General features: G+C 40.2%; 1 protein-coding gene across 1 annotated transcript; it reads left to right on the top strand.

Annotated features, from left to right (window-relative positions):
• Positions 1 to 1,524: 1,524 nt before the first annotated feature.
• On the top strand, positions 1,525 to 23,161 carry XG (Xg glycoprotein (Xg blood group); the record flags this gene model as incomplete). The annotated part of the gene is made up of 9 exons (XM_082014235.1): positions 1,525 to 1,585; positions 12,530 to 12,571; positions 12,912 to 12,968; positions 16,072 to 16,107; positions 18,701 to 18,766; positions 20,823 to 20,879; positions 21,544 to 21,582; positions 21,760 to 21,879; positions 22,809 to 23,161. 9 exons carry the CDS (start codon positions 1,525 to 1,527, stop codon positions 23,159 to 23,161), a joined length of 831 nt encoding a protein of 276 aa, XP_081870361.1.
• Between the last annotated feature and the right edge of the window lie 2,925 nt (positions 23,162 to 26,086).

Raw genomic sequence — 26,086 nt, 5'->3', positions numbered from 1 at the left:
AACCTAAATGTCCTTAACTCTTCTGAGATTGACCAATTGGCCCTGACAAGGAGAACAATGACACGTAAGTTGAGCTTTAGAGCTTCTATTTCTAGCTTAAAAGTAGTTAAGTTGTGTGATACAATAAACCAGGCCTTTATAAACCATTCTGCTGGTTCAAAATTGGCAGGGGAGAACTGACCTACTTGAACATCAAGGTTTTTGAAGATCCAGTATCATCAGGTTCTGTCAGTCTAGTTTATGTTGTTTGTGTCACTTTTCTGTAGTTATCATAAATGCATGAGTTCAGTGCACACACTGTATCATACGTTCTAGGCAGCTTATCAGCCAGCCTGCGTCCCACACCAGACTTGATCACCCAGCACCACCACGAGCATACAGATCGGCCATTCATGGTACCAGAGTCCTGAGCGTATTTGCTGCCCTCATCAAAACAGCGATGACTAAATCACCTGCAGCTTAGCCTCAGCAAAAGGGAGCACGCACGCCAGTCTCCTTGCTGGTGCCGGGCACCAGTGTGACAGTGGCAGCCCAGTTCAACAGACAAGTGCACTGGCATACGTGTTTGCTAGAGAGAGGCTGTGACAAAGCTGGATTTAAATCACATCAGTAACTTTAATAATGTTCATGGATGGGTGGATGCATGATTTTTGTCCATTGCCCAAAGCTTTGTGTTCTCACGCTCGGCACTATCTAAGGTCTCTCTCCATGTAAGATATGCGTGGATATTTATATTTAAAAATATGTCTAGATCAGTGTAAAAAATCAGGACAGACAATGATTACCGTGTGAAGATAAGCATTCGCTGGGGAGCTGAGCATGCTTCGGTTCAGGAGGTCGACATGACATTTTAAGTTTGTAAGATTAGATTTTTTTGTCATCCCTCTGGAGACAATTCCCAAGTCTCTGCAAAACAGATTCTTGGCCTCTGTTTCCCTTTAGTTAGTGGTTAGGACTGTGACAGAATTGCCTTTATCAGCAGTTATTGCTCAGCTGAACGCTGAGTAGGGAAGCAGCGCTTTGAGGACAGAGTATATCTGAGGAGGGGGTTAAGTATGCTTCAGCGAAGGCTGGTCTCCTCTCACAAGCTCCTTGAGCTCCCACAGCACCACACCCTGCTTTTGAAGGCGAGGAAGTCAAACAGGTTGGCTTTCCCTCCGGGAAGGAGGTGGGTTGAGGGCGTGCTGGCTCCCTCCTCATTGGGTGCTGCCGCTGGTTCCCTGGCTCTCCATGCTCCCTGTCTGGGCGATAAATAGATTTCTTAGAAGGTGGGTGGCACCTACGATGCTGCTCACGGTTTGGCCGTAGCGGAGTCATCTGTTTTTGTTATTTGTCTTGCACTAGAAGAGGTTTTTAGGGACTTCTCTTTCTTCCTCTGTGCCTGAGTGTGATGGTGAGGGAACTCTTTGGACAGGGCCACTGATTCCGAACGTCTCCTTCAAACCTTGGCACCACAGTTGCAACATCTACCATCATCGCTTGGAAAAAAGCAACCAGTGCAATCAGGGCACTGCATAGAAGACCATGGGGAAATTCAGAAGTATCCTTGTTTTGTGCCTTGGCTTTCTTCTAGTCCATGTAAAAGGTAAGAGACACTTGCCTTGGCTTATTTCAAGGGCGAGATTATTAAAAATGAAAGAAAACCTCAAAACCCTATACTCCAACCCCTAAAAAATATGCTTGTTTATTTAGAAATGCTTGCTGGTGTTATTTTTGTTGCTACTATTTCATGAGAAGCATTCAAGAGTGTTTAGATAAGTACTTCAGCAGTTTCTAAAGAGATATTTATCTCTTTAGATATATATAATAGCATGGCTATTATGATTGGTCAAAATAGCCATGCTAGTTGGAGTTTGCTTGTTATAATTTCTTATTTTCTCTGTAGTGTTACTCCCCTAAAATTATTCACAAGCTTGGACTTGAGTATAAATTTTTAAACAGAAGCTGTAAAATGACAGCTTCCAGGGGAACTTAAAGTTCCCAAAGAGTTCCTTAGTCAAATACTAACTTCATGTTTTTAAGAACTTTTCTTGGCTATTGGTATTTTGAAACTTATTAGTTATATTGTAAAATCAAATTCAGATTCAGTTTAAAGATGCTCATGCTTTAATTTTGGTGCTCATGCTTTAATAATTATAAATTAATAATTTATTAGCCTTAGCCAACATATTCCTGAGTACATGAAATCCATACGGAAGCATACTTTTTTTTTTTACATGCAGGATTAATGAAGAATTTAATATCTTTCGTACAGATTTTTTGACGAATGAATAACAGTTGGGAAAATGTAGTCCTTTCACCTTGAGTCTCTGTTCTAATTTCTAACAATTTTCTTTTAGTAAAACATTCTGTAAAACTTTTTTTTGATATCAAACCAAGTAGGGTCATCCTCGTGTGTGTCTGCCATGTAGTGTACTTGCATCTTTTTTGTATATTAGCATTGCTTCAAAAAATTCTAGCACAGTGTTTAACTGCAGGAAGAAATCAATCATTAACCACTAGTTCCAAAATAGCTGCTGCTGCTCATCCTCCCACCACTCCCGATTTAAATGAAGTCCCTAGGAGATCTTGCAGTGATGGGCAGTGAAAAAAACTTGCCTTAAATTAGTACCATAGTTCCATTTTAACAAATGAGGATTTATTTGGAGGTCTTTGGCAAGTAACGTGGCACAGAAACAGCAGAGCAGTAGGACTGTGCTGGCCTGCCCCGTAGTCTGTTGTGAGCAGCGATGATTCACACAGTCTCTCATCATGTGGACATGCAGACTTTCTTGTTCTGGAGGACTCTTTTAAATTGAATATTTCTGTTCAAACGATCTGAGCACGGGCAAGCAAGTTTAATTACAAGGATAGTCAGCCTAACCATTCTTACTTTACACATGTGCTAATTTAGAGCCAGCTCAGGCCCTGCTTTGGGGAAGAAGTCATTGCTGAAAGCTGCTGTGGGCTTTGGGCACAGTCTTATGACGGTGGAAACTATTTAATCCACTTTGAAAAGCAAAATGAAGTATTTTAGGTCTATGGCAACAGCCACTGAATTTTATCATCAAAGTATTTACCATGTTTCAGGGGATGTTTATGGGAACCACTTCTCAGTCCTAATCAAGACATGATATGAGAAAGACTTGGCCCTGCTGGTGAAAAGCTGGTCTAAGTCCTTATGATAGGAATGTCTATGGCATGATTCACCTTTTTACATGCAGCCTTAATTCTTATCTAAGCTGTGACCATCTGTGATAGCTCCTAGAAACTACCATGCCACCACGGCCAGGCCAGATCATATCATTCCCCTTACCATCTAGCATTTCCTTTATGCCTGGCTATTTTCAGTTAGTAGGCTAGACTACCTTGATGGACACATCTCAACAGAAGCGTGACATAAGCAAGAACCACATTGCACAAGGAAAATGAGACCTGAATTCAGTGAGTTCAGAAACTTACATGCTTACTGTAGTCTTCCATACTTTTATCTACACCCTTTGACTTTTATTATTTCCAAGCTTAGGCAGGTTACACGAGGTCTCCCATATAAGTTGAGCTACAACAACTAATTGTCTGAGCAGCTTTTAGCCCAACCCAAATGAAAGAAACTTCATAGAAACTTCTGCTGAAGTCCATGATAACGTCCCACATCGGTTACCGTGGCTCAGCCAACCTGTGGTAATTCAGCTTTGGCTGCGTCTGCCCACTACCCACTTAGGATGTCGTAAGACACAGCTTAGGTCCTAGTCCCCCAGTAACTGAGATCATGCACCTGTTTGAAATATATTGTAGGTCCCATTTGGGCTGTACACCTCAGTTTTGAAACATACTGTAGGTCCCATTTGGGCTGTACACTTGTGTGCATGCCTGCAGCGGGGAAGCAGTGTAACCTGAGGGCTCTCTCCTATACGGAGCTGGAAAGCAGCTGAGACTCTCACTCAGACCAGACCGCTCAGAAATGCTCCTCAGGTTCCCCATATAGGTATATTCTACATATTCGTGGTCTTTAAGACCAACTGATAGATCATGTTTAGTCAGTAACGAAGACAGCGCAAAGGTTGATGATGTTTAAGACACATTAACTTTACTGTATCAAGTATTGCATGCTATGCAGGTAAAAGGAACAGCATTTATTGCTCGCCAGTAAACCATGTACCAGTATCCAGCTAAGGCTTGCAAAGAGCTTGACTCAAAATGAATTGTATTCTTGGTTAATTAGCCAGGCACTTTATGGGGAGAAAATTACAGACCTGTTTGGATTTGAGGCACTATGTGACTTAGTTTTATGAATAATGTAGTTTTCACTGGACTTAAAAGACAGAATGGGAGAGATGAAAAACACACTCCTGGGATGGACTGTGCTCCATCAGGCTCCAGTCCATGCTGTCACTCTGTGTGAGGTCCCTGTGTACGTGCTGAAGCACTTGTGGTATCAGCAGGGATGTATCAATGAATTCTCTTGTTGCTGGGCACCAAAACTATTTCACTCCCAATACCAGAGCTGCTATCATCCAAGGGTGTGATGGCAGCTTGATAAATAGACATACCCGAAGTGGTTGAAACGCTAACAACAACAGAGCTATTGCGACATCAAAGCTTCATAAGAGCTAACAACCAGCTTCTTGGGTTCACTTTTCAAACGTTGCTGCCACATTGCAAGCCTGGTAGCAGTGCCTGAACTGCCTTTTTTCAGTATGTATTTTTCCTTCATTTGCATCAGCAATTGTCAATCCCTTTCCATCCCATTGAGGGTAATAAATAAACAAATAAATGTCATAAGTCTTTCAAAATTAAAAATCAATAAAAATATGCCTTTCTGTGGCATTTTGCCTTCTGGTTAGAAAGAGACAGATTCAGATTGTTTTTATGAGAGTCTTCCTCCTTCTCCACAGAGGGGCTGACATCTATGAATGCTATGAGAAAATACAATCTAAAATCTGGTCTGTAGTACAATATCTCATGAAGGCAAATAGGCCATCCCAGTTGAAAGAAAGGGCTTGAACGGGTTATGAAAATATAACTGTCCCACTTCCACTGTATAAGCTTTGCTGATCATCAATGTGTTTTTTAATTCACGAAGGACTTATATTAAAAGCTAAATCACAGCAATATATTTTCAAAGGGCAACAATGCTCCAGACTGAATGAAAACAAAGACCAGAGCAGGCACTAAGATTAGAAGACAAATTAAAGTTCTTCTTTACGTCCCAGGTCTTACAGCACAATCTATATCACACCAAAACTGCAAATCTCCTTGCAGGTTACCATCTGCAAGGAGCAGAAAGTGAGATATCAGCCAGATATTTCTATTCACAGAGACTGTACAGACCATTTTGTTTCCTGAGCATAGCAGTAACAAAAAGATGGCTGGCTCTTTGTTCAGAAATCCAACCCAGATTTGCAGAGCATTCTGCATGCCAAGACTCTTGATTGCTGTTCCCTCTGAAGGCTAAGCCACCAGATCCTCTTCTGAGATTCCTGCTTTTGAAGTTCAGACACCAACTGATGCTCCATTGCCCTTTGCCCAAGATCATTCCGAGAGGCTTCTCTGTGCACTCTGGTGGCATGTGCAGAGGCTTCTTCAGCTCTGCAAAGGGAGCCTAATTGCTTTTCTCATTTAGTCCAAATGAGATGAGAGGTGGCTCCTGAGACTCCGCAGAGTCTTTGCTGCTGAACAGACCTGCTTGCTGACATCCCTTTTCCAGAATATATGTTCTTAATGGCAAGATGCAGGCCTTGATTCTTTGCTGTCTTGCGTCTTAAACACACAAGCAAAGAATATGTATGAAACACCCTGATCATCCACTTCAACTTGGCAGGGTTACTAACCCCCTTGGAAGCAATGTAAATAATTATGCTGATGGGCTACTGGGACTTCAGGGGTGCACAGGATTAGTTATACAACAGAATTTCTGAAACAAATTCAATTTGATGTTAGTTACAGAATAGCACTGCTGAGATCTGTGCTACACATATTGAAGAGCTAAAGGTATTTTATATGTATTTTACCAGTGTACTTGGGATGAAGGCGGGATGAGGAACATTAAAAGACACTCTGTGAGCAACAGAAATAACAAAGCCTGGCATCACCCTGACCTCCTGCATTATCTTCAGTTCCCTCTGTTGTCTCTAAACTACCAGCCGAGGAAAGCATGGGTTACCCAGCTGGTACTTAGGCAGTGAGTGGTCACTCAGAGAGCCCAACACAGCCGTTGCCTGTGCCACACTACAGGGTCTCAGCAGGAACACTCATGTAGGTCTCTTGCTTGAGCCTATCTATGTGTACAGTTCTCATGTAATGTGACTGTCATTAAGCCTGATGCTCTCAGACCAAATGGCTGAAAAAGACTGACAGCTTCACGAACCACACAGGGACAGAGAGAAGTTTTGGCTGAACAGCTCACGCCATGACCTAAGCTCTGCTTCCTTGTGACACAAAGCTGAAAATCTGAGTTTCAGTAAGATGCGCAGACATATGGTGCTGCTTCATCGGAGATCCCAACTCCTTTGCTCTGCCTGTAATTTTACAGCACTCACCAGCTTCTTCTGCACTCGCTCTGAAGCAAAATATATAAAATTACATAGTTTTATTTTATGTATGCAGGGCATATCACATCATAAAGAACAGCAGTCACCTTTGAACAGCTGCTGTTTGTCCACAGCAAAGCAAACACCATTGAACTAGAAGATTTTCTTTCATGTTTGATGAGACCATGCTGCACAGACCTAAAGCAGTGCTGCCACTCTTGCTTTATTAGTGCATCTTATTTGCTGGTAATGATTTAAATGTGTTCTTGTATGAATAAGTGAGAGAGACCTTTTCATTTCCCTTGAATTCAAACTATAAACAGAAGTGGCCTAGAAAAAAACATGAAGCCAATAATCAGGTCCATGTGCTGTGGCCTATGGACTGGAACTTAGATCTTAATTACAGATTTTAAAGCATACTCATTTTCCACCCCAACATCAAGGGGTTGTAATGGCAATCATTGTTTATGGAATGAAAGGGCCATGGTGGAAAAAAAAGCTACAGTAACCTCATCAGGAAACATGGATCTTGAGAGTATTACATCAAAGAAATAGTAACCGCTCATTGAGATTTGTCCAAAGTGTCCACTCTGGGGTGTAAACATTTATATTCTCCCACAACTTTTCTTATATGAGTAATTTCCTTTAAACAAACATAATTGCTTCCTGAATAAAGTTGGATCAGTAAGTGGGTATGTTCCGAATCACATACCTTGGAGAATACATACTATTTTCACATTACAAGGGAAATAGGTCTCATGATTGTATAATAATCAGAAATTATCTATACAAAGAATAACTTACCATTTCAGCTAAAAAGAGCATAAAGTGGGTCCCACGAGTGATTTTGGTAACATATTGTTCCTTTTCTGAAAATTTTTGTTCCCATTTGTGAGTCACCCAATTCTTCCGCAGTCTCTGCCAGCTTCATAATGTTTTAAGCGCATTGTATTCCCAAAACAATTCTTATTTAATTACACTGAGGAAATAATTTTTGTTCTTGTTTTTAAATAATGTAAGATCAACTTATTTTCCCTTTCTATCTAGCTCACATTTCGAAGTTAGTTGCTTCTGATTTATTTGTAACAGAGGTAATATCATCCCAGTTATATGACAGCTAGCAAAGCACTCCAAGCCCATTAATTTAATCATATTAATGATAGAAGGATTTATCTAACACGCATGTGCATGTATGCATTTAAGATGTATATCCACACACAGACATATACACATATAGACACATTTTCTCATGGTTATTAGCTTCATTTTTAATACTAGACTATGCATATTAAATGCCTGAGAAGTTAATTTATTTTGCAGCATTACCTGACTCTCATTTAGCAATATTCAAACTGTCTCATTTAAATGTGCATCATTTTAATGGCCGGAAGCTGGGGTCATTATGGATCTAGTGCAGGACTGAGCCTACTTATGGAGATTAAAAATTGCAGAGTGATGCAATGGTAGCCTTTTGTCAGAAAACTTCTGACTACGGTTGTAATGATGAATTGGTAACATTCACCTGCAGAATCCAGCCTTGTTTCTCATAAATCCTCCTCAAAAACTGTGGGACCTCAGACCCTTGTGATCAATCAGCTCACGGTTAAAGGGTGATGGATCCATTTAACGCTTAGATCACAAATTAACCACAAACAAAAGACACTGCTTTCTGTATTTTAGTGACTGGATATTTGGGTCACATTTTCAGCAAACTCATATGTGCAAAACTTTGTTAACATTAAATGCACATGTGCCTGAGGGCACGACTTTGCAGGGGACTGCCTTGCCACCAAGGCAAGGTGACCTCAGCTCCGTGATGCTTCAGCAGGATGTATCTTCTATTCAAGGGAACTTACTAAAAACTGACTCAGTATCTCTGTGGCAAATAGCAACCGTAACAGTCTCCACGGTAGAGCACGTGGACCAACAAGGATTTTATATCACCAGGCTTCCACACATTATCTTTAAAGGGCTCATAGAAAGTACGGGCCTTAGTGAAAGCAAATGTCCTACCCAGAAGAATCATGCCTGTAAAGATAAATGTAGTAACTCTGAAATTTAAGCCACTATATTTTGATGCTTGGCTTTATGGAATCTGTTTCTCCCCTGACTGGATGCTACAGAGAAGTTTACTGTTAGCTATTTAGACCAGGTCTACATTTGAGATTTTTACAGGCACAGCTACATGTTTTCAGTGGAGATGAGGGAATTACATCCCAAAGAAAGCTGGCAGTGCCAGCAAAAATCCTACTGTTAGTATAGTTCATTGTGTTTGAGCAGTTAGCATAAACATAATTAAAATGGGTCCTTTCGTGATACAAATGGTATATCCATCTGGAAGGTTTGCTTTCTTAGCTTAGCATTTTCTCATCTGCAGATAAGGACTGTTCTGTGGTGTCAGGCAGGAGCTTATAAACATTTTCTCAAATTCTCTGTTATGAATCGTTGTGGACCACCCAACAGAAACCACTATTACAATAGTTTTATTTCTGTGTAAAAACAGGGATACTCCCAAAAGTAAGTCTAGAAGTGATGCCAAGAAATAGCATACCAGCCCAAAGCAGTAATAACAGAGATATCTCAGAGATAATACCTTGTGCATAGCTAAATGTCTTCATAACTTTATCCAGGTTAAAAAAAAAAAAAGAACAAAAACCACACACACACAAAAAAACAACCAAGTAAAAGACCCCAAAGGAACAAAGCTCTTTTCTCCCGACTAAAATTTCTTTCATTCTCATTTTCATCAGTATATTTCCAGCTGTTTCTATTATGGAAGCTGGTCCAAAAAAAGGACATTTTTGTATGTGGAAAATAAATTTCTTTCAGTTTGCTTGTTCTGTGAAGAAGCTTGAGTAATTTATTTCCATTGTCATTTATCTTCAGAGTTCCCTGAAGTGACTGCAGTTCCTATTGGGCTAAATATTCTCTGAGTCTCTAATGTGTTTTTGTTTTTAGACCCACCATTTTGCGGACGAAATCTGGGCTGTTCAGCCATTTAACCATCTGTTTTCCTCCCAAATTAGATTCTTAAAATGTCTAGGTGCAGTCTTAGAAATGGTAATGAGCATTTAAAATTCTGCTCCACAAAATCTTATTCCTTGCGGTCATTTGATGTTACTATCGGAGGAAGTCGGGATGGAAGTCCAAGCAATCTTTTGGTTTATTGGAATATCATTTACCGTGCTGCACAGATGTCCACATACAGTCTGCCCATTTGTCAAGGTTTATATTTACACAGCCAAAGAGATTTCAGTGTAGATTCCTCACGATTACTCATTCTGTGTTGGTGTCTGTTTATTTTATTACGTGGTTTATCATGAGAAATCATTAAAAAAAATCAATCTGAAAAATTTCTGCAGGGGATTTTGAGGTTTCTTTTTTCTCCTCCTAAAATTTCTGTAGTTGTCTCCTATTTCTCCCTTGCTGTCTCAAAAGAACACCTCTCATCTTTTCCCACTTTTTCAATAACAGAGCAGACACACAACAGGAGAGGGAAACGTCAGTATTGTCCAGGAGAAGGGCAGATCTTAGTAACTGTTTCAGTCTGCTGTTTTGCTTTGGTTCGTAGGCAGCTGGAAGAATCTGCATCATCTTGTTTGAATTCCAGAATCTCTTTTGATTAGATTCCTCCTTCTATTTTCCCTAACTTCAAAGAAATATTATACCTGGAAGTTTTCCAAAGTCTTCCTTCGCAAGATGATTTTGTCATGTTCTCTTTATAGCATTGGGACCTTGGTAGCTGGTTTGCGTATTGTTAGTTCCTGCGTGTCAGGACCTGTAACAAAGGAGCTGATACGGCCAACAGCTCTTTGGTGTTACCAAATTATTTCTGATGACTCACTCTGACGAGAAATGCTTTGAGCCCCGCCGGCGGTATCCTGCAGCATCAGCAGGTCAGCCAGCCTCCTTCAGCCCTCAGGATGACGATCAGGAATGAAGATTTATCCAGAGTCAAGTATCAAAGGACAGTGAAACTTAAGTTGCTCATATTGCTGGCACTGAAGAAATGCTTCAGAAAAATATAACTTGACCATCTAAGTTGAGGCAATGCCAGGAAGTCAGCCTGCGGGTAGGGGTCTGCGTTGGGATCGAATGGTCCCATGGCCGGGCAGCGGCACGGCTGTGACAGCCCACGGGCCGGGGCTCAAGGCCAGTAAGGACCGGTGGCACCCGCAAAGCTCCTGCAGGGAGTATCTTCTGAGGAAGCTACTTGTCAATTTTATGTATTTATATATTTTAATGGAGTCATATAAAAAAAATAACCTGTCAGGGTCTTCGAATATTATTCTTCTAAGGACCCAGTCCAAAGGTTACTGGACTCGGCTAGGTTGGCTGAGTGGCCAGGGCAGGGGAAGGAGAGGTGGTCGGATGAACTGACACTCCAAGATCAGTTCAAATAAGAGATAAAACGCTACTCTAATAACATCAACAGGAAAGCTTTATGCTGTTATCTGCTTTTCCTTTCCAAATGCAAATTACGTTTGTCGTAATTTTTTATAGGGAGATTTTTTATAATTTTTTATAGGGAGAGTTTATAATTTTTTATAGGGAGAGTTTTGCTTTAGAAGCTGTTCACTCTTTTGCATTCCAGCCTCGTTTTATCTTTTCCGTCAGATACCAGCTATAATTGAGTTCACAGACTTACATGAAAATCCTCATGGGAATCAAAATGTTTCTACTTTGCTCCTGCGCTGATTTTTATCTGAGGATCACAAGTGTTTTACCACTGATAATTAATCTTCCGAGGAGCTCTTTGACACTGGCGAGAGCTATTATTCAGGAACAGTAATTAATATGAAAAGTGCCATGAAGACGGACAGCACCTGTCGAGAAGAGAGGGCTGAGCTGAACTCAGAGCCCTGTCACGCTGGAGAACCTCTGACGGCCTCTCCCTCTCTCTCTGTTCCTCTGTTTCCCTGCTTGAGCAATGACGCCTTTCTTGCTGCGAAGTGTTCAAGACTTACCAAGAAAAACACTTCACCAAAGAGTTAGGTATTAAACCTTTTGGACAGGATAGTAAATAGATGCAAATCAAGAGGCTTACTCAATAGAGCACAGTAAAACATTCCTGCCTAGGGAAGCCATGGCACACCGTGACTTTCTGCGGGTTTGTGCAGGTGTATTGTATCTTGCATTTGGTGTGCAAGCGCAAGGATGGTGAAGTTTCAGTCTGGATGAAGACTAATGGGTACATACTCTGCAAAGAATGTTTCATGAAGGCTGTGTATTAGAAGTGGCAGATTGTAGAGAGTGGAAAGTGAAACATGAATAACTGTTTGTTCAGTTCAAAGTCGTATGCTTCAGTTTACACTTTTTCAACATTTTCCAGTTTTATTTCCCTGCTAACTTCAAAGGTCGGGATGCTAATTGCCCTGCTGTGGCTTTTAATGATATCATTGTCACCTAACACAGAACAGGAATGGTTCTTTTCTCCCCTTTCAGATTTTTTAAGGTACAGGGGAAACTAAATTAAGTAAACATGTATTTATATCTTTTACTGCTGGCACATGTTACTGGAAGAATTAAAAAAAAAAAGTTGTTCATGTTATAAGTGATCACAAGGCAGCCTTGCCAGTAAAGCTGCTCTCTGAAGCTGAGCTAGTAAAACAATAAAAAAGATATTAGAAGTTTTCACCTGATGATTTTGGTTTGCAAGTACCATGCTGAATGCTACTTCCAGCTGTCTCCTGGCAATAGCCCTTATGCCCTGTAACAAGCAGCCTGCGTTCCTCAAAGGCATGTTTGCACAGCAGCTGAACAGGGATAACGCGAGAGAGCAGCTTCTCTTTGGGCCACCTGAATGAGTAGCTCCTCTGAATTAAATAAGCCCATCTCGCACGGTCATTCAGGACTGCACACACAGGGGCAACAGCTGACAGCTTGCTCTGTGCCTGCTCCCATTTGGATGGGTTTTTCTTTTGCCTCTTACAGGTGTTCTGGCTTTGTCCAGAGCCCTCAGACATGAAGGTCATGGAAACCTGCCCATTGACTTAAGTCTCTTTCCTTCTGCCTTCTAGGTCAACGTGATTTTGATTTAGCTGATGCTCTGGATCATCCAGGTGGGTAAATCACTTGTCCTTATTTTACCATGGCATTTAGACCAAATAATAAATCTTAAGTCCTTTTCCTTGAGGACTGGAATATGAAGTGGCTAGTACTTAAGTTGAAGATATACAGAATTGAGAAATTCTAGATTTCAATGTTTCTGTCATAAAATTAAAATTTTCTTTAAAACAAACAAAAAAAAGGCTTTGAAAACATACCCCTTCATTTTTAGCTTCTGTCATGATATGTAAAGATTTATTGAACATAGCTCTCTAGATTTGCAGATATCTTCTTTTGATAAGCCGAAAAAGTCTAAGCTGTTATTCTCTATTGGTATGTCATTGTGTTCCACAGAGGACATAATTACCAGGAAACCTACAGTGATCAGAAGACCGACAAGGCCTGTGCTGAGTAAGTAATGAAGACAAGGGGTCATAACTGGTTTTAGATATATAGAAACTGTCTCCCATGAGATTCTTGATCATATTTGCTAAGGCACTGTAGCTGAGACCATTTGTGTGAATACTAGCTGTCTTCTGTATGTAAAGTAAGTGTTTTTTGGACAATTACCAATTACATGTCTTCCCTGCTTCCAGTAAAGCTTTAGAGCATGACTGGCTACTGATGGCATTTTATTTCCTGAAGATCTTCATGCTTTTCCTACTTGTATTGAACTCCCTGGGGAGTATAACCAGGGGTAACTGTTGCTAAATATGAGTAACTCTTCTTCTACTTTTTTTCCATTATCTTTCCTTTTAGCATAAATATTGATGATGCTTGATAATGGACTTGGAAAAGAATCCAAAGGAATTTGGGTATTTTTTCTTCTCCCCATCTATTTACTTAGTATTATCTAGTGTTGATTGCTACAAAGACCTGTGTCAGAAAGGACGAAAGGCTCTGCACAGCAAGGAGAACCAAAAGGTTTTAGCTGTAGTCCTGAGGATGACAAATGACAATTTCCAATGAACACTTGTTATTGTTGAAAAAACCCAAACAATAACAAAGCCACACATGCATTTATAATGGAACATTTTATGATAACATAGAGATTTTTCAACTAAACTACAATGAAAGAAATTTCTGGCTATCAAACAAAATGCTTGAATCAGGAAATGCTGGATAACATTAGCCCACACAACGACTTTCAGTCTTTTTCTGGATAAACATTGCAATAAATCTTCAGGTACACAAAAGCAGTTACATTTTCCACACAATTCTCTGTCTTGGTCTTTGGACAAACAAGGCGATGTTTTGAGAATGTGGTAGCTACTAAATCGTGTAATGGTTGCATTCTTCCTTCCCACTTCGTTTTGCAAAGAAAATCTGTATTTAGCCTAGATGGAAGTGCCTGTTGTAAAGTACTGCTAAGCCACTGCCCTCTACTTAGCTAACTGTCCTGACTTCCTTTAAAGTCTGTAGAGAGAAATCAGCGTGTCTAGGGACAGTTCATATCACTCTCAACGTAGGTTTGTTCTCATCCTAACATAGACATTTTAAGTAAGTTTTTAGAATTGTGCCCCAAAAGACTCTGTCCTCAGTTGTATTTAAAGGTAAATTTTAGGGATGCCAGTATCTACAATGAAGCTGCCTCAGTCAGGTGAAAGGAATTTGATTTTTAGGGACTCCTAAATCTGTTAGAGATATGACTGTCAGATGATCATCTGCCCTACCTGAATCATCTTCACTAATTTTTGGGAATGAAGAACACTGTGTTTTCCAGACCATTCTGGATCTCTTTTAGCACTGAAGAGGATTGCAGGGAGTTTAAAAGCAATTAAAACTAATTAAAAAAACTCAGTGTTAAAAATCAATTACTGGATTTGGAAACATATGCAGAAAGATGATACAGAACTATGTCCTAGCATCTGCCTGATGCTTCATCTTAACCTCGGGGTTCCCTCTATATCTCATTCAGGCAGTATCATTGAGAAATGAGGCTGGCTGAGATGATAATTTTGGTTGAACTGGGGACAATTACTGTACAGGCCATGTCCTCTGGGATCACTTCTCACATAGAAACCTCTGCCTGTGTTGAAGCTCTGCTGTAGGCACCTCCTATATAGTGTAACAAAGTTCAACTTAATGGAAGGAGAAGGTGATGTTTATTTACAAAATCTCTAAATAAGTTGATTTTACCCACTCACATTCATCCTGCCATTGATTTAATTCAGCCATACACTCAAACCCACATACTCATGAGCACGAAGATGTGTGTGCTCAGGTGGTCTGGTGAGCATCATGTGCAACACAGGACAAGGTATGCCAGTTACCAAGTCCTTATCCCGCCTCTGTGGTTTTTCTTGATCAGAAATGACAAGCTAGTTTATGTACAGATCTTTTATAAGCCTTCAGCTTAAAAAGTCATCAGCTATTATGGAGAGGTCCTTTGCCTCATCATCTTGCTTACTTCAGCATCTTTGAACCCTAGGCCGGGTTGCTGTCCACTGTCTGGTTTTGCTTGTGTGGGGTACAAAGACTATGTCTAGAGTCTATTCTCTGGGTGAGCAAACAGGAAAAGTAATGGAGTAGGCGATAAGCTGCAACCTTTGGCTTTAGCGTACCCTTCTGCTTTTCCTCTGCTGACAAGTCATCTGTGCTGTCATCTTATCGGAGTGCAGGCCTGCTGGTTTTGACAGAAACACCGCATTCCTCAAGTTTACTGCTGGGAATGGTGACCTTTATTGTCTGTTCTTTTAACCCTTTGCTCTGCTGTTTCTTTCGGTCCCTACAGACACAAACATTTCCATTTGTATTTATTTCATTCATATCAACCTTAGCATTTCTGCAACAAATCTCTGGATGAACCCTGCAGAGTGGAATGCTACATTTTACCTGAATTCTTCATCTCGATAGTAAATTGAATCCAGTTTCAATTTATTGCTTCTTATAGAGTTAGTCTTTGACACATAAAGGTATTTTTGAAATGCAACTCTCTGCTGGCCAGACACAGACAGGATCAACACCTGGCCTGACAAGAACAAACTGAGTCATGAATTACTTGATTCGATTCAAGTAGGCTTATTACTTCCCAGTATTTGTTCTTGAAATGGGTATTCAGTTTTTGCAGTTCAACAAGTTACACTTGAGCCAAACATACATATACCAGTTTTAACCACAGACATAAATGTAATAAATAAGTATATTTTCAAAATATGTACATTTTAATATCTTAACATAGCTAATTTTATTTATGTACTTGCAGATATGTTCAAGAGGTATTGATCTTGATTCCATTATGAGATTTATTCTGATATTACTTAAAGCAGGAATAAATCTTTCATATTTTGAGTAGAAAATACTGCATCATTTGTCAATTATTTTATGGGCAAATACGAAATTCTATAAGAGTTTTCAAGAAAAGTGTATATATCTTATTTGAATTTGTGGGATTGACCTGAAAAATTGCTAGTCAAACATTCAGTTGTACATTTCCTATTAAAACTGACATCTCATTTCCCTCAAGAATTGTGTGTAACTCACTTCTTTACATCTTCCTCCTTTTCATTTTTAGACAATGATCTGCATTTAGGAGATGCTCTTGGTGGGGGTGAGTACTCTCTTCTTTTCTCAAATATAATGGTTGGGTTTTTTCATAGTCTTTTTCTGAAGTCTGCCTAATTTGTGAAAAGAGATTTCAAGACTGTAGGAGGAACTGTAGTAATGGGAGTCCTTACGACTCATGTGTATGCCGCCCTTTTGCCGGAGGCCATCATGCAGAGCGGGGACAGCAGGATGGGCTGTTTCTGGTTGCCAGCTGTGGGAGCTTGCAGGCTGGCCTACCTGCCTGAACTAACTCAGCTGTGATTTACGTTACCATGCCAAGCTATGGCAGTCGTGGCTGGGGAGAGGATGTACTGCCCGTTCAGCCCTGGTGGTTCAGGTTGAAGGCCTCCGGCAGAAGGTTGAAGACAACAGGTGATGGCAGTAGTTTCTCCAGCTACCAGAAATGAGTCTGCTTAAGATTAGGAATCAGAGGTAACAGTGGATAGAGAGAGATGAGAGCTTGTTGTAGCTCTGCTGATCCCAAATCTGAAATGCAGGAAGGAATGTTTCTGAGATAAGCACTGATGGACTAGATATAGCTTAAGCTTGAAGCAGTCAAGCTGTTGTAATCTGCTATAACTTCCAGGTATTTCCATAACATCCAGAACTGACCAGGAAGTATTGACCATACTGTGCTGAGCTGAGTAGACATATGAAATCTTTGAAAATCGTGAATTTTTGCACCACATTTTGTTTAGTGTATTTAGAGCTATACCAAGGATGTGAAGTAATCTGGAAAGGTTCTTGTACATTGAAATTATCTAAAATGAAAGTAGTATTGAATCAAAGCCTAAAATTCCTTTTGAATCAAGGCTCCACAAAAGAAAAACTACTTTTCAGCCCATTGCACAGAACCTCTGAATTATGACTGCACTCGCAGTGGTCTGGTTTACTCATGTTTCAGTTTTTGAGAATCATAACTTTTACTTTATTCTTTCCCATTTCCAGGGCTTTCCACATTTCCAGGTTCCCCTGTGGCATTTCATGCCTGTGTTTGAAAGACATGTCAGCACACACTTTATAAAGCTGAAACTAATTTTGTTTATAATTCCCCTGTTTTTATACTGTCAGTTCTTCCTGCCCATACTAATTGTTCCAACACTGCAAGTTTTTAATGGGTACTTTTATGAGAGGATGTGTTTAATATGTTGATTAAATTATTAGTGAATAGCTTAAGTGTCTTCACTAAACCTTACCTTTTCATTCAGAGGATGGCAAATGATGTTTCTCTCAGTTTTTATTTCTTTGCTCCATTTTCATTTCAGGTTCTTAACTGACATTTGTACATGGTATAATGGAATTAATGATATGTCCCTCATTATCAACAGTTCTGAAGACATTATTTTTTCACTAGCTATGCCATAGAATATATCTTCTTATGCTTAGAGGAGACTGAATAAGTGCAGCATCATAATAGAAATTAATAATGGGATAGGTAATTTTCTGCTTTTGTGCCATGGTGAGTCTTAGTCCATTACACACAGCTCTGGAACAGAACAAGCTTCTTCTATTGAATAGAAATAACTGGGCAAAGTCTTTTCAGCTAAGCTTGAAGACTCTACTTAAAATCCATTGACTGCAGTAGGCTAACCTCACCTGAAGTTAAGCAAATAGCTAAATAATTCGCTGAATCAGAACCTAAACATTACTCGCAAACAGAAGCATTATATTTAGCAGCTAGGCAAGAAGAAAACAATGTAGAAGGTCATCTGGCATGTATTAAAGGTGAAAGAAATATTTGGGGGAGGGGGGAATTGGTATTTATTTCTGTGACCTAACCTTGATTTATTCAGAGCTAAATTCATTATCTGGCTATAAGAACAGTTAAATATGCGACTGAACCAGTTGGAGAAAGGACAGCAAGAAGGGACCTGCTCTATATATACAAAACAACAGCCCTGGGCGTTAACTTTGGCAGGTTTTGACCAGAGCCAGCTCTTGCTATTCCAGCACTGTACATGCAGTTTGGTAACTGCCAATAGTCATCAGATTTCCCGCTCTATCCAATGCATCTCTTCCTAATACTTTGGCAAAAATTAAGACCAAATACCAGCACAAAGTCCTAAATAACAAAGCTGAAGTCTGAGTTCATTTTGCACTGTTCAAGAGTAGAAAATTCATCATGCGTTAGATGAATTCAGCATCTGTTAGATGAAACTAATCTCCAGATCTTACTAATACCTGCTGATGGCACAGAGATAACCTGTTGCCTTCTGCCCAGCGCAGAACACCAACCTCTCTGTCAGCTCTGCATAACTACACCACTGACACCTACAGTAACGCACTGCGCTTCCCAGCTGTCAGCATTCAGCAATGTTAGCACTTGCCAGAAACAAATGAAATATTTTCCTTCAACATTTTTGTGAATTCTTCTCTCATTTTAACTTTGAAGATATTCCCTTTTCACTTTCTAATTAGTTTTAGTAGCTAGCTATTTGCTGATATAGTGCTTGAGACTTTTTAACTAGTGACAAGGTCCTTTTCTTAATTCACAGGAGGACAAATCAGAAATAGGTAAAAATCTCAGATTATCAACTCTTTATATACATCTCTCAGTTTTGCCTGTCCAACCATCTAATGCTATTAATTATCAATAGGTGACATCCCAAGACAACCTTTATACCCACCTCTTCCACCACGACCGGGAAGCCATAGTAATTCTGGTAAGAATATTTTCTCCTAAGAAAATCTAGTACTATGAGCTGTTCAGAGGAGATATTTTTAATAGTTTACTCTCTTATTTCTTTATTAATAGTTTTTATCATCCCATCCCTCCACCTCCATTTTGTATTCATTTGTATTTTGTATATCTTTCCACACTGGCATAGAGTGTGGAAAGATTTTCTGAGTTTTTAGTGCTGGTACCATAAAGATTTTCTGTCTGCCCAAAATGTGGGACGTTGACTCCTAAGTGGCATAAAAGTTACACTCATCTAGTTTGCCTTTTCATTTTGGGTATGTATACACTGAACCATGCTAAGGTTCAAATTTGGCATCTAGCCACAGGGCATGGATTAAGCCTATGTTCAAATCCGTGCTGAGATGTGCATCTGAGAAGGCCTTGGGGCATACAACAGGTGGGACTGGGGAGATGGATGTAAGCCTGTATTGCTTTTGAGTGTGGTCCCTGTCCTGGTTTCAGCTGGGTTAGAGTTAATTTTCTTCCTGATAGCTGGTAGAGTGCTGTGTTTTGGATTCGGGCTGAAAACATGTTGATAACATACTGGTGTTTTGGGGTGTTGCTGAGCAGTCAAGGACAGTCCAGCTTCTCGTGCTGGGCTGCCAGCGAGCAGGCCGGGGGTGCCCAGGGAGCTGGGAGGGGACACAGCCAGGACAGCTGACCCAGGCTGGCCAAAGGGACATTCCATACCATATGACATCATGCGTAATATATAAACTGGGGGCGTTGGCCGGAGAGACACTGCAGCTCTGGAACTAACTGGGCATCAGTCAGTGGGTGGTGAGCAATTGTGCTGTGCTTCACTTATTTTGTATATTCTTTTATCATTATTCATTTTTTTCCCTGTACTATTAAACTGTCTTTATCTCAACCCATGAGTTCTACCCTTTTTCTTTTCCGATTCTCTCCCCCATCCCATTGGGGCAGGGGGTGGTGAGTGAGTGGCTGTGTGATTGTTTTGGCTACCTGCTGGGTTAAACAACAGTCCTTTTTGGCGCCCAGCGTGGGGCTCGACCGACAAAACTGACTAGAGGGTGTTAGAACAAATTTGTTATAAGCATTCATTATATTAGTTTGATAGTGGCTGGTCACAATGTTTATTTATTTGCTCTCAGAGTTCTTGTGCTTGTTCTCAGGGGTGTGTTCTGTGACACCTTCCTTGCCGTATATGCTTCCCCTTGTGCTGTTTATCATCTCTGGGAACTGGGTCAAGATTATCATTGTGCTGTACTTTGTAATAGCGGCTTATGCTATGATAAAATGGCTAGTCGTGACAGTAATCTGGTATCTGTAATCAGCATTGCCATCTTCTCTGTACTTCCAGAGCCATCTTTTAGAAACTATTAAAAATCACACTTTTTTACCTATGTCTATGGGGGAGACACCTTCCTTCACCTTCTCCTTCTCCTCCGCAGTAGTTACAGCAGCTCTTGAGAATTTTGAATATCCTTGGGATGTTCAAACCAGCATGCTCCTATTGCTAGGTCTCCTGAATGTGTTTCAGGTCTTGTTTAAAGTTAAACAATTATTTAAAAATACCACCCCCACAGACACCCACTTAAATAAAGCGGAAGTGGTACATCTATCCCAGTTACCACCATGTATCTCTTATTTACTTCTGGTATGATTGTAGTGGTGAGCTGCAGGCAGGTCCTTCTAGAGTCCTTCTGGAGTCTTTCCTGGAAAGGACCCACTGAAGAAGAAAAGAACCACTGAATTCCTGCTCCAGGAACCATTGGGATTTGAGATGTCCATTATTATATAAGGATTTGTGCTACTGAGAGCTCAAGCCCACATACCCCACAAGTGCCAATCCAGATGCAGATCAGGTAGACACAAACAGTTTTCCAGCTTCCAGGTTAATTTGAATAGGTGACCATTCATTGCAAGACACCTGACCCATCCGCCATGTCAAAACTGGGATTCTAAAGGTCCCTCACCCCTCTGTAGTACATTACAAAAAGACTGGACAAGGGAGCTGAAGGGGTTACCATTGATCAGATAATTTTGCAACAGAAATCTTAATCTTTATCTTGCAGGAGGTTTTGATGACTCGGATCTCCTTGATGGGAGGCCTTTACCACCGCACATAACAGGTAGTATTTGCCAATGCTCCTTGCAGCTTCTCCCCAATACTTGTAACTCAGAGCCGGCTGGTTTTGCTTTAGCAGTAATCTGTTTGTCACTGAAGGTATAAGACAAGGCCCTGCTATTTTTATTTAGATTAGTTATCCTTCTCCACAAACCATGGCTTTGAGCCTGAAGCTCAGATTTGAAACATATTGCTAAACATTTTGTAGCGTTCTGGCATATGCCGGAATCTTGCAAGATTAATCCCTTTGAATTCAAATAGCACAGTCCCAAAGGAAGGGGCTTCTGCTGAGAAATGAAAGTAGATGCTCCGGGCCTATATCTTGACTTAAATTATTGATAAATCATCTGATTGTCTGGCAGTAGAGAATAGCCCGAGTGTACTGGCCTCCCACTCCCTGTGAAATCAGCTTGATGTAGACCTCTAAGCATTATCGGTTTTTTTAGAAGATAATATTCTTCTCCAGAAACAAAGTGTCAGGAGGATGGACGGTCGTTCCTCTGGCCAGTGCAGCTGTCAGTCAGGAGTGGAAGGGGAGCTCCTCTCTCACAGTCCTGCCGAGCCACCCCTTTCACCTTCTGTACAAAATCACACTTTGCTGAGAAAAGACTTTGTTCTCAAAACAAGATGAAAATAATTTCTTGATGAAACTTCACCCTCTATTGCAGGAGAAGAGGAGCATCATTTCAATCATGGAGGAAACACGGGTATAGTAAATAATTTTTTCTATAATTTGTTAAGTCTTCTGCTTAATTCTATTTATTGAATTTCCAATGTTTCACCAAATAATTCTCATAGTTTGGCAAAAGCACACCTTAGCAGAGAACATGTTTAAGTCAAACCATTTCAGTGCCTCTGAAAAATCTCTCTCTCTTTTTCCACAGATTCAGGATTAATAGCTGGAGTTACATCTCCTATAATTTCTGCTTTTGTAATATTAGTTGTTGGATCGATAGCAGCCTACTCTGCTTATAAGAACAAGCGACTTTGTTTCAAACCACAGGGTAAGACCGAATTGGTTTCCAGCTTTCTGAGTTGATTTAGTGCTGGAGCAGGTGTGAATATTACAGACAATCTCAGTGCGGGCAGGAATAGGTCAGGGATGAAGACATTGGAAAATCTCATCCTAAACAACCTCAATGGTCTATAAGAGATACTAGTAATTAATGGTCTTCATCAAGGACAAGTATAGGAAGCCATAATGTGTCTAGATGATGGATGTATATCACTTTATGAAGGAAATTACACGACGTGAGGTCACTGCCACCGCAGAGGTGACTTTTGTGGCCCTGTGTGAGGAAACCAGTCTGTGTGGCCCAGATAGCCTCGCCTGGGGCATCCCCATGTATCCTTTGGCCGAGGCCCCCATTTCAGCTCTGGCCTTGGTGGGCTTCCTGCCCCGGCCTGTGCCACATCCCTGGCACACCTGCCCCGGCCGCGAGCCTGGCTGGCTGGCTGGGTTTCCTGGCTTGGCCTTGGTGGGCCAGTTGCCTTGTCTTCATCTGAGAATGGCTGGCCCATCCATGGGTCCCGTTTGCCATCACCTGTCCGTGCATGGCCACCACCAGGGAGGCGACAGCCTGGGCTCCCCTGCGGCTGCCCTCGGCTCCCAGGCCTGGCCCTTAGCTGCCACAGAGGTCAAATTAAACCTCTCATTCGTGCTGTTTCTTCCATAATGGGACTAACGACTAAGACACGAACGAAAGGCAGGAGGTGTGTGGAGAAGCTTCACTGGCATTCCTGAGAGATCTGGGATCCCCCGGCGCTTCAGGAAGCCTCCGCCTGGGCTGCCATAGCGGGCTCCGGGGCAGCTGCTGCTGGCCAGGCGCCGGGAGAGGGCGTGGGCAGGGACCTGGCCAGAGCATGGCCTGGGATGCCGCGGGGGAGGCCGGTCAGGGCCGTGAAGGCTGTTTGTCCCCTCGGGGTCTGACAGTCACTTGTTTTGCTCTGTTTCTATGGCCGGGACGTAACGAAAATGTCAGGGCAGTGATCCTGCTGCCCTCTGGAAACGGGGAGCGAGACAAATGGGGAAGGCTGGCGGTTCGTCTCTGGGGAGATGAGGTTTCCACCCCGCTGCCTCAAAAGGCCTGGAGCAAACAAAAAGAAGGCCCAGAAAAGCTGGCAAAGGGCGTCTGTGGTGAAAATGCTGAATGTTCAATCTTTGGTGGAAATGCTGAACGTTCAATCTTCATTTTTCAGGTGGGGCTACAGTGTAAACCGCTGAAAGAAGGGCTGCCCGCCGATGGCAAGTTCCTTTGGCTGGTGACATTTAGCCCACAGATCTGACAATTTTTTTCTACGTTATCATTCTGACAAAAGAAAATCTTCCTCTAATGAATGTTTTGTTGAGACATTGCAATTCTACTCTCTTTTACCTGATGTTGCTCTTGCACCTTGAGCTTTACCTCACAAAAGGTATATTTAAAATGTCTGGGGATGGTATTGAACTATCTGGCCTGCATTCATAAAGTTTGGATATGCATTTTGATTCAGAAATTATTTTAAACAACAAAGAAATCAAGTTTAATATAAGCTAAAAATGGAAAAATTTTGGTTTGTGAGCGTTTGAGTCACCAAACAATTTTTTTTTACCTCTTCAAGATTAGCCAAAACACCTAATCCTTCTGATAGAATAGGAATAAGGAAATTGCCATTTCCATTCATACGTGTTGGGTTTCTTTAGCATATTTCTGTATTGTCTGTAAAGTTTAAGGAAATCTTGAAGTTGTATAAAGGATTAAAAATTGTAATGATTTTACTTTGTATGTATGTCTGAATTCTAGCAAAGTGAAAGGAGTTATACATGGAAAATTCATTCTTAATTTTAAAATATAGCATGAAAAGGATATATACATTGATGAACCACTCTAAAAAAAAATAAAAATGAGAGGAACACATGCTGGGTTTATTTATTTATTTATTTATTACTGGAATGGTGTTTAGCTCACTCTTCTCAGAAACCGGAATTTCATGTAAATTTTGTTTCTCTTCTTGAAAACTTAGGCCCTGCTCTAGGAGCCTTTAAAGGCATTAATCTGGCAGGCTATTTTTTAAAAAAACTATATTATTCATAATTTCTGTAAAGGGAAAATAGGTACAAAGTTTTCAGGATCATTTAGAATGAGTCTGTGACACTTTGTTCTATAAAGTCTCTGTCACACCAACTTTTAAACTTCATACATATGCAAATATGTATGATACAGTTTTGATAACAAGGCTGTTTCATCTTTTTCCCTTGTTCCTGATCAACCTTGCTGTGCTAACAAATGTCCTTATGTAGACAAATCTATCAACAAAAACTAACACTCCTCCAGTGTCTCTGCCTTCATTTAGCCAACAATCAAAATACTAGCAAATTAATGAAATGCAGAGGAAAGCTAGCAAAACTAGTAGTTTACTGACATAATTCTGAAATATAGCCATTTTAGCTAACTTTAAAGCAAAGAGAAAATCTGTGTGGTTTTATCCTCATATGTGAAGCATCCTTTCTCTTACTGAAACTCCATGTAGATGGAGGTAAACATGATTTTGTGTTTATTAAATTGTTGAGAGAAAGACATCATCTGAAAAAGTACTTTTTTCATAAAATAAAATACTATTCCATATAAATTATATTTGAGTATAATCAGTTTCTGAGGTGATAACCATAATCTTTATTTTAATCCTGAAAGTAAGGAATGATAATGCACATCAGTTTAAATACAGAAACATCTTGACAACACACAAATGAATGAGCACCTTTGTGGCTATCACTTTCAACTTATGAATGATAACATGTTTTTAATACTTTTTTGAGGACACGATATTTCTTTAAAAATACTAATTTTCCATGTTAGTAGTTAAAACAGATTGATGCATATTTTGCGAGGTAGATATAAAGTTTTGATTAATGAAATGTTAAAGTGTTTTATGGTTACCACTTCAGTTCTTTGTTTAACAATTAAATACATATTTTGCTTCTTTCTCCTCAAAATTTTCAATAAACATATACTGTGTTTTATTTAAGATGATCTGAGTTTTGTTTGTTTTGTTTGTTACTTTCTGATGCCAGCTGATACCTTTTATGTACAAAATGATCTACATACTGCTAGGGAAGAGAAAGAAATGCTTCAAAGGGAAAAAAAGAGAAGGGTTTAAGAATTTTTTTTTTTCAGGAGCAGTGTCCAGAGAAGGATCTATGAGCATTATTAACATTTTTGGTTTTGAAATATTATTACAATTTATTTAAATTTGTTCATAGTATTTTCAAAATAATTTCTTACTTGTGTTATATTATTAGCAAAAAAGCAGATTTTATTATGGAGAATTTGAGCAAAACCCACCTTGCCCACCCAAGTGTTTAAACCTCTAAAGCTCTTTGGTCTAATTGCATTAACATGTGACCAACATATTGGTGTGCAGGCACACTTTTCAGTGTTAATTTCTCTTTTAACTAGTATGATGATGATAATAATTTAATAATAAGAAGAATAATTATTATTATTTCAGATAATTAGGTGTTTATATAAGGAAGCTCTAACAGATTTAAATTTGGAGGGGAAGGAAGGAATATAAACTGGCTGTTAGACCATCAGAACTCTAGCTTGTATTATTGGCTCTGACATTTAAAATCTATTCTATACTGTAAAAAAAGTTGCTGGCACACAAGTAAAACAGAAAATCGTCTAAATGTAGCCATCACTTTTATTACCAAGAAAATGCTTCTGTTGCTTATAAAATCTCCCAACTGAAGTAGACCTGGCAGTAAAATTATCTACAGCAACGATCTTGCTACTCAGAAGCATATTGCTTAGCTGACACATCTATATAAGCTGATGATGAACACATTTCCTGAGAATTTTGTTTCTGTGGGGTAAGTAAAGCTTGATTTCCTACGCATTTATGTCCCTCCTTCCTTAAACACCTCACCACTACTAGAACAATGACATCCTCTTCTCCGATGGACATTTAGGACACTCCCAGCGTGTGAGAGAATTAATGCTGCAGCTTGGAGTGGCAACACCAATCGCTTGAAAATTGTTGGAAATACAGGTTTAGATAGTTGAGTAGTATGTGCATTTTCTTCGGTTGGCACACTGTCTTAAATTGCTGTCCTCTGCTAAGTAGTTACTGATGTTCAGAGAACAGTTTGATGCAAAAATGCCTCAGCTGAATCATGTCAGCTTAAAACTACTTTGCAGGGACATTGTGTGGCTGACTTACTGTTCTGCT

Source organism: Phaethon aethereus (genome assembly GCF_964289735.1).
Source record: "Phaethon aethereus genome assembly, chromosome: 1".
NCBI classification, from domain to species: domain Eukaryota; kingdom Metazoa; phylum Chordata; class Aves; order Phaethontiformes; family Phaethontidae; genus Phaethon; species Phaethon aethereus.
Note: the sequence above shows the minus strand (reverse complement) of the source record. Positions and strands in the feature narration are given on the sequence as shown.